The 9,789-nt window shown below is 47.9% G+C and overlaps 1 protein-coding gene across 3 annotated transcripts in view; it reads right to left on the reverse strand.

Moving 5' to 3' along the window:
- EXOSC7 (exosome component 7) overlaps window positions 1–9,119 on the reverse strand; it is a 32,377-nt gene extending 23,258 nt beyond the window's left edge. For 2 of the 3 annotated variants that reach the window (XM_019537311.1, XM_019537301.1), the window contains exons 1-3: window positions 8,956–9,119; window positions 4,485–4,586; window positions 3,717–3,811 (exon numbers count right to left, since the gene is read on the reverse strand). In XM_019537311.1, the coding sequence (XP_019392856.1) occupies window positions 3,717–3,811; window positions 4,485–4,586; window positions 8,956–9,012 (254 nt within the window). In that variant the 5' untranslated portion in view covers window positions 9,013–9,119. The remainder of the gene's footprint in view (window positions 1–3,716; window positions 3,812–4,484; window positions 4,587–8,955) is intronic. The other variant, XM_019537293.1, reaches the window with a different exon arrangement.
- Between the last annotated feature and the right edge of the window lie 670 nt (window positions 9,120–9,789).

Raw genomic sequence — 9,789 nt, forward strand, 5'->3', positions numbered from 1 at the left:
ATCAGTGACTTGGACGAGGGGGTAAAAAGCACCCTGTTCAAATTTGCTGGTGACACTAAGATGTGGGGGGATGTGGGCACGCTAGAAGGGAGCAATAAGCTACAGTCAGACCTAGACAGGTTACAAGGGTGGGCGGATGTGAATAGGATGGGATTCAACACCGACAAGTGCAAGGTGATGCACCTGGGGAAGAACAACCAGCATCATACCTACAGGTTGAGGAACTCCCTTCTTGTCAGTACAGAGGCAGAAAAGGATCTTGGAGTCATCATTGACTCCAAGATGAACGTGGGTCAGCAGCATGGGGAAGCAGTTAGGAAGGCCAACTGCACTGTGTCATGCATCCACAGATGCATCTCGAGCAGGTCCAAAGAGGTGATCCTCCCCCTCTATGCGGCACCAGTCAGGCTGCAGCTAGAGTACTGCGTCCAGTTCTGGGCACTGCACTTCAAGAGGGATGTGGACAGTATGGAGAGGGTCCAGAGGAGGGCCACTCGCATGAGCAGCGGCAGCAGGGCAGGCTCTATGAGGAGAGTCTACAGGACCTGAACCTGTTCAGCCTCCACAAGAGAAGGCTGAGGGGGGTGAAATCTAGTGGCCTGTTACAAACTAGTCAGGGGGGACCAGCAGGCACTGGGGGAAGTCCCTGTTCCTCCATGCACTGCCAGGAGTGACCAGGAATAATGGTTACAAGCTGGTAGAGGGTAAATTTAGGCTAGATATCAGGAGGTGCTACTTCACGGTCAGGGCGGCTAGAGTCTGGAACCAACTTCCAAGAGAGGTGGTCCTGGCTCCTACCCTAGGGGTTTTTAAGAGGAGGTTGGATGGACATCTTGCTGGGGTTGTTTGACCCCAGTATTGTTTCCTGCCATGGCGGGGGGTCAGACTAGATGATCTACTCAGGTCCCTTCCGATCCTAGAAACTATGAAACTATGAAAGTGCAATTGGGGACACTTCGTATGCAAGTCTTGGAACTGACAGGCCAGACCTCTCTGGTAACTGGAAGAGACAGAAAAAGAAATACTGCCAATTAAATATTCTTTTAGCAGCTACTGGAGAACAACTATCAATTTTTATACTGATCTTCACTGCTAAAACTGATCTTACTTGGCATACTGCAGACTGGATAATGAGCTTTAGTAATGGTTGTGAGAGAAGTGAAAGATGCAAATAATGGTGGTGCCTATGGACAACAGGATCAAAAAAAACAAAACAAAAAAACCCCTTCCCTTAAGGGGATGATCATCTCATACCTTCTTACTGCAAGTTTTTCTTTTGTTGCACCTTCCTCTGAAATAACTGTTGGCCAGTGCCAGTGGCCAGAGACAAGAAACTGAACTAGGCCAACTAAACCTGTCCGGCATTTTTTGTTTTGAAGGACGTGGAAGGAGCATAGAGGTGGGGGGCCAGTGCAGTGGTGAGGAATTTCCTCAGCCTGGGCAACTTGTACTCATATATAGCTACGAAGGCTGAAAAAGAACCCCATTCTTGGAGACAATAATAGTTTTCCAGTATTAAGAACTGAGAAAGAAATTTGTCAGCTGTTTAGACATCTAGCATAAAAGTAACAATACCAAATAACAGTTGACTTTATTTAAAATTATATGTACAACAGTTATCTCGAGAAATTTCCAGTGTCTACTTTCTGATCCATACAAGTCCACAAACAATGTCTACTGTCCCTACCTAAATGGCAGCATGTTAAATTCATAATCACACTGAGATGCCACGGTGTTGGTTCTTAAAACATGGAAACTTGGACTCTTGGGCTCTCTCTAGTCCCTTTCATAAAATCGACAACCAGGAATGTGAGCATAAACCAGTAATCCTTAATCTGGGTGCTAGAAGATACCTTTAGGGATGCTGAACAATATTAGCACTGTTAGGTACACAAAACCAAACAATTCACAAGATAAAACCAGAGACTTCAAATAGGAATTGATGAAGTCTTTCTGGGTTCTTTGCAACAGAAAGATACTATATTATTTTCCTGTAGTCGTCATTCCCTATTGTTTTACCATAGTGGTGCTCTATTAAAACAAAAAAACCCAGAAAACTGCCCCCAAATTCCAAAATAGTTATGAAAGGGCACCTTAACTTTAAAAAGATTGAGACTCACTGGTTTAAGCAATTCTTCATTTACATCTGAGAAAGCAAGAAACAATGGTTTTTAGCTCATGGAACAAACTGTGCTTTATCAAAAACAATATAATTAAATCCATCTCAAGGCAGCCAAGTGACATATCCTTAATACATAGAGTGGATTAAACTGCTACTGAGAGTCCAAAAATAAAGTTTTCAACTATTTTTCCATTGTTTTGAAGCGACAGTATACATCTGAAATCTAACATAATTTTTAGAATCAGTTTTTAGGTACCATATCTGGCCCTGACTCAGTTTTCCAATTACTGTGGTCTTGTTTTTACAAATTTCTGATTTGGGACAGGGGAGGAATAAATATATAAATTTTTATCCACTTTGCTGCTGTACGAAAGACCTGCAGAGTGTCAAAGATTAAAGTCTTTGATTTCAGATGTCGATGGCAAAAGGTCAGATGACAAAAGGTCAGAGGCTAACACAACAAACTCTGTGGTTGTAATTTATCCCTCTGTATTAACAGTGTTGCATATACACACCCCTGTCTGTGCCTCATTTCAAATTACTTGAGCTTTCCATACGAGAGAATCTGACCTTGACAGCCCAGCACAAAAGATAAAGTATCTATAGTAATGAAATTAGCTAACTTTAGTGAAGTTGTAAAATTAATTAAATATACTATGTGCGCCATCCTGTGACCAAACAGAACCAGTACCACCCAAGTAAAAATAACCCCCCTTTTTTATGAAACCTGAGCAAACAAAGAAAGCACAAGTGCTAACTCATTAATTATTTATAATTGGCGTATACTAATTGGTTACCTGTGAAAAGTATAACTTTGAAAGAACTTCCGCCCAAAGCAGAGAACTGCATATACACTCAAGAAGAACAGATTGTGCACGAATATTTCTCTCCGCCTACGTTATCTTTCTGGCGAATCCCCATTTATCTCTCTATCTCTGGTGTTATCTTTCTTATCAAGAGCTCTCGGTAATCTGCAGACTGCAATGGCTTATATGAATCGCTCGGAAGCAACTGTCTTACCCACCCTGTAAATGCTGGGTAACATGATATCTGCATGCTGTAACTAAATCAATCAGCTCCACTGCCTACGCTCTAGCCATCAGAAGCGTAAGTAAAGTAAATCTTTTGTGAAAACATCACACTGTCTTTAAATCATCCTGACTCCGGCTCACCGTTATCACCCACCTGCCCGGTCATAAATCCCCCTCCTCGGACCAAGCTGGTCGTGCTGACCCAGGCTCGCAGGTCAAGGGTGCACCAGCGGTATGGGGCGTGACACAGAGAACGGAGAGAACTGATGGACAATATACAAACACAAACATCTCTTCTGTTTTCGTAAGAGTTACAGTAATTGTGCGCTTTAGCGGATATTTATCAAGCTGACACTGGCTAGTTTTTGTTTGGTTCAGAGAATCGTACCAGTGCGGCAGGAGTAGCAATACAAATTCTATAATTTACAAAAGTAACACAATAGCTTGCTTCCCCTGTGCAGAGCAGGCTGAAAAAAGGAGTTTACTGAAGTTCATCAGTTTTTCCTGACTTCTTTGTTTACTCAAAATTTGGGTTTAATTCCCATTTTTGACATTATACTGACCAATCAACAAAGAATTCCAGGTAACCTTCATCTGGTTTCTCCAGCTTCGGCGTTCCCATTTCAGCTTTGACTCCTACCAAGATGTCAGTGTGGCCCTGTTAAAATGAACACTCGGTTCAACCAGAAATATAGAAGCAACTTGCTTGGAATAAAATGTATCCATAATGGTTTTAATTAATTAGTTATTTGCATAAATTATTCTGCCATGTCACATTTTGAGTCTGAGCCAATTTTTGCTTTAATAAATGTAAAGTTTTTTGAAGAACACTGTTAATCGTGAACATATTAGCCCACAAATATTTGTCTTCTATCAATAGGACAGTCTATATATCCATTTTTGCATCATTTCAGTTCCAAAATAAATACTTTCAGAACCATTAAAACATTTCAAGTGATAGCTACCACCTCTTCATACAAGTCATATGCCCTAGAATAGTAATTCCACTCAACTGTGATATTAACATGGAAAATAAATTCCCTCTCTATTGCTCACAGTAGTGACTGCTTTTGCCAGATTAAACACTATTATTTCATAGCGAAGACTTCCCCCAGACTTCTATGTCTAGCTCAAGTTACACAGGCCATTCCTAAAGGATGTTCAGATACATATCTTTTCACTACCTCCTACAATATCACGAGCTCTAATCTGTGGCATTTATCAATAACAAGCTACTATATTTATAACCAGGTCATGGACTTGAATTCAGTATCACAACAGTTTCAGAATCTCCACCAACAATATATACAGATTCTGGGAGTTGTACTTACAAGCTTCACCCTTGCAGATCCACTTGTGTTTGATACCACATCTGTTTCTACTTCAATGCATCTATAGTCTTCACAGCCACGGCCATCTACCCGAAGATCCTCCTAAACATAAAAACCACCACAGCTTTGTTAAGCAACATCAATTCACCTTTAAAAGAAAAAGCCAAAAAAAAAAAATAAAACTTCCACATTTCATCTGAGGGACAGCATTCATGAGTAAAGAAAAAGGACAGTTCAGAGGTTAACATACTTGACTCAGCAGGGTTCAATTCCCAATTCTGCTAATAACGTCTGTGTGAAACGTAAAATAGAACTGGTACAACTTCCTTCCTACTCTGCACAACTTGTTTTGTCTTGAAACTGCGTATGGGCAGAACAACTCATGTAACAAGTTCTCAGGCATTCCAACAAGTTTGTCATCAGAGAGATCATTGCAGTTCAGGGCCTTAGACTTCAAGGTCCTCAAGGCAGCATGCTTCTTTAATATCTAGCACAACAGTGCTCTGCTCCTCAGAGCCTTCAGCTCATGAAAACTTGTGCTAAATATACTTGAAAGGCAGGGTAATCAAGCCTAGCTTCCTTTTCATAGCACCTGATGAAGCACACTTCAACTTGTGCTAAATATATGGGAAAAGGAGGCTAGCTCTGCATCTTGTAGACTCAAGCATGTGTATGTACATGCATGCAGGCACACGTGTGCAATTCTGTGAGCCCACAAGGTGCACAGCTACCCTGCCCTTCCCATATATTTAACACAAGCTTCTGTGAGCTGAACTGTACTTCATCAGATGCTGTGAAAAGCCTGGCATCCTGAAGTGAGCTTCAGCTCATGAAAGCTTGTGCTAAATCATAGAATTATACAAAATTAGGGTTGGAAGGTTCCCTCAGAAGGTCATCTAGTCCAAACAGCAGCTCAAAGCAGGACCATCCCCAACTACATCATTCTAGCCAGGGCTTTGTTCCACTGGGCCTTGAAAACCTCCAAAGATGAAAATGTCACTACCTTTCTAGGCAACCTGTTCCATTGCTTCACCATCACCCTGGTGATAAAGATTTTCCTAATATCCAACCTAAACCTCCCTTGTTGAAACTTGAGACCATTGCTCGTTCTGTCATCTGCCACCACTGAAAACAGTCTGGCTCAGGGGTAAGCAATTATTTCGGGTGGAGGGCCACTTACCCAGTTTTGGCAAGCTGTCGAGGGCCTCATGGGTAGCCCCGCCCCTTGACAGGTCTCCCACCCCTGGTCACCATCTTGGGACCAATGTCCCAATGTCTTAGGGCCAGTGCTGGTGAGGCCCAGAGTGGGGTGCAGGCTGGCAGGGGTCTGTGGAGATGGGTTGGGCTGCACCAGCAGGGAGCGGGGAGCTGGCCTGGCTCCATAGAGCTCCTGCCACCCGGGACCCCTGTACTCCTGCCGCCCTGCTCTGGGCTCTGCTGGCACTGGCCCCAGGACACCGGTGTGGGCCCTGTGTACCCTCTCACTCCCAGCGCCCCCTGAGCCCCACGGTACAGGTGGGGAGCAGTGTACAGCCCCGATCCCCTGTTCTGCAGCATGGAATGAACTGGTGCTGAGTGTAGGGAAAAGCAGCACCCCCTCCTGCCTGTGGTCAATGTCCTGCGCTGCAGCCACTGACAGCCCACGCATGGAAGGGGTTGTTTGTCCCACGCTCAGCACCAGCTTGTAACCTACCCCTGCTGCCAGCCAGGGCCCCACACTGGCTCCAGGCTCACCCATTAGGGCTGTGCCGCAGCGAAAGCAGCTGCAGCCCCCCCGCTTGCTGCGCTGGGCAGCGTTTACCACCACCACCTCTGGGCTGCCCAGCACGCGAGCTCTGGGCGGGCAACAGCAGCAAACACTGCTCGGCATGGCAAGCGTGGCGGGGGGGAAGGGGAGCACAGCTGCTGCCACTGTGCGCATACCCGATTGGCAAGCCCAGAACTAGCGCAGGATCCAGGCTGGCAGTGGGGGTGGCTTACAAGTTGGTGCTGAGTGCAGGACAAGCGGCCCCCTCCCCCACCCTGTGCCCAATGCCCTGCACTGCAGCTGCTTGCAGCCCATGTGAGGCTGCCTTTGCCTGCTTAGGACAGCCTTGCATGGGCTGCAAGTGGCTGCAGCAGGGAGCACTGACCACAGGGCAGGGGAGGGGTCACTTTTCTCCAGGCTCCTTCTCTGCCCTCCCCCCAACCCCCTGAGGTTCCAGCCCATGCAGCCACATGGTCCCAGGCCAGAAACCCCTGCTGGAGTGGGGCTGGGTGGGCCCTGCTGTTGTGGGAGCCCGCCAGGCTTCCCCTGGGTCCTACTGGCCCTGGTTCTGTCATTTTTTACATGAACCAAAGACAGATAAATATTAATTTTCTAAAACTTTTTAGGGGCCCTGTGGGCCAGATAGAACGGCCTCACGGGCCAGATGCGGGCCATGGGCCATTTCTGCCCACCCTGGTCTAGTTCAATCCTCTTTGGAACCACCCTTCAAGTAGTTAAAGGCTACTATCAAATCCCCCCTCAGTCTTCTCTTCTGCAGACTAAATAAACCCAGCTCCCCCAGCTTCTCCTCAAGTCCTGTGCCCCAACCCCCTAACCATTTTCACTGTACTTCACTGAATTCTCTCCAACTTGTCCATATCCTTTCTGTAGTGGGGGGCCCAAAACTGAACACAGTACTCCAGATGTGACCTCACCAGTGCTGAAGAAGGGAATAATCACTTCCTTCAATCTGCTGGTAACACTCCTACTACCATAGCCCAGGATGCTGTTAGCTTCCTTGGCAACCAGGGAGCACTGTTGGCTCATATCTAAATATACATAAAAAATAGGATAAAAAGTGTGTGTAAAAGGTTTTTCACCTTGTAGACTCACAAAACTGGAAGTGCACATGCATGCATGTGCATACATACTTCGGTGAGTCTACAAGATGCAGGGTGAGTCGCATCTATTTCTACTATGCTTGTAATATATTTAGCACAAATCTACCCTGCCTTTCATATATATTTAACACAAGCTTTTGTGAGCTGAAGTGCACTTTATCAGACACTGTGAAAAGTAGAGGTGCACCAATATATCAGCTGCATTTCAGATTGGCACCGATAAGAGGGAAATTTACATTATCAGCTATTGGCTTTTTTGGTCTGGTGTATCTGATAACGTTCACTGATAAACATAATAATTATGCCTTCTGGCCAGGGCCCCCTTACACCGCATGCATACGCATGGCCACACACATGTACATGGCCAGGAATGCAGCTGGGCAGCATGGAGAGCAGCTCCCTGCAAGTAAATCTATGGGGAGGCCGGCATGGGGGAGGGAGATCAAGGCCCTCATGGTGAGAAAGGGAGTGGGGGGCAGGGATTAGGGTCACTGCCCAGCTAGGGCGGTAAATGGGACGTGGGGCAAGGGCAGGATGGAGCTATGGGTGACTCGTCCAAGGGATGTGGGGGGAGGGATGAGATGGCTCCCCACTGCTGTGCAAGCCCCAGGTAGGCATTGTGGGGGCATGTGCCCCTCCAAATTTGTACGCAGGGTGGATACAGGCTGCCTGTTGTGGGCTCAGGGTTCTCTGCCCTGCTGTCTTTTCCCCAGGAGCCCTGTGCCACCCAGCAGCATTGAGGGTGGCAAGTTGTGAGGCTGGCATGGGGCTCCCAGGCAAAGGCAGCAGAGTGGAAACCCCGAGCCTGCAGCAGGCAACCTGCATCCACCTTTACCTTGCTTGGTTCTGCTCTGGTTAAAAGCATCCCTGGGCTTAAAAAGGGTGGCAGTGGTACTTAAACTAAAGCTCATTTGACAAGCTTTAGTTCAAATGCCCCCACCACCATTTTAAGCACTGGGATGCTGATACCCTGGACGAGCCACTTTGTCCCACTCTGTGCTCCAGGTCCCAGCCCCGCTCCCTCCCTCACTTAGGGGGCCTCTATCTGCCCCCCCTTCGCCTCCACAGACTTAACTGTGGGGTCCTGCTCTCCAGACCACCCAGCTGTGCTCCTGTAAGTCAGTTATCAAATCAGTACCACCCGACATGCCTGGTGAATAATCAACTATCAGTAACAGCCTATAAAGTCTTTAATTGGTGCACCCCTACTGAAAAGCCTGGCTTCTTTTTCACAGCACTTTACGAAGCACACTTCAGCTCATGAAACCTTGTGCTACATAGATGTGAAAGGCAGGGCAGCTTTCACCAAAGCAAGCATAGTATGCCCACGTGCACACACACAGGTTTGTGAGCATCCAAGGTGCACAGCCCCCGAGCCCTCCCCCGCTACTCAGCGTAGCGCCACCCTCCCTCACAAGACAAAGCTCAGAACTGCAGAGAGCAATCCCCTGCACCTAAACCAGTCCGCCTGCGGGGTGTCTTCGCGCCCCTGAAGGCCACACGGAACGAGAGCCGGAAGCAGGCACCACCCTGGGGCTGGGAGGGGGGAAGTGGCGCCCCGGGAGCAGCGAGGCGGAGCAGCTGGGGGAAGGGAGCCCGTTACCTGGACCCCGTGCACGACGTAGACCTTCTCCGCCTCGCTCAGCACCACAGACGCCATGCCCCGCGCCAGCTTTCAAACACTTCCGGCTCACTGCGGAAACCGTCATCAAAACGCGACAAAGCTCCTCGGACGTTTCTCAGCCGCCGTGGGGAACCGCACCGAGGGTACGTAACTTCCGCTCCGTGACGCATAGTGAAGCGACTGACACCTCCTGGGTCACAGGCTCTCCCGCTTCCAGGAACCGTGGGAAGTGAGGCACTGACTCAGCGCATGCGCAGGGAAAGTTGAGGGCTCGCGCATGCGCATCCGTGTTACTTGAAGAACGTGTATGCTTATAGGTGGGGCCTTAGCGTATAGGGCTCCCCTGCCGCCCCCCCCCCCCATAATAGGGCATCGTGGTCTCTGGGCGGTAATCCACCGAGTGCATATCATAGAAACCGGTGTGAGAGCCTGCAGTGCTCGATACCACATTTACCCAAGGAGCCTTGTTTACCCCTATCTTACATCAACAGGGCTACCCCCTGCACCCCTGGTTTCCCTATAGGTATCCGGCCAGGCACAACAGCACTCAGTTTGCCCCTGGCTCTGGACGGGGGACAAGAAATGAATGTCAAGACATCAGCTTCACTTGCTGCATCTCTTGATGGAGGTGCAGCCTGGACTGAGTCACCCTGCGGGTGAGTCACATAGAAGGTGCGCGCATGCACACACCCCAGGGACACTGAAAGAACGTGATTACAAAGGCAATGCCTCAAAGGTGGGAGATGGCAGAATTTTAACACTGATCTAAAAGATCCTATGAGTCACTTCACTTAAGCGTTGCACAGGTCAGGT

Source organism: Crocodylus porosus, unplaced genomic scaffold, assembly GCF_001723895.1.
Source record: "Crocodylus porosus isolate Cpor-Errol unplaced genomic scaffold, CroPor_comp1, whole genome shotgun sequence".
Classification (NCBI taxonomy): Eukaryota; Metazoa; Chordata; order Crocodylia; family Crocodylidae; genus Crocodylus; species Crocodylus porosus.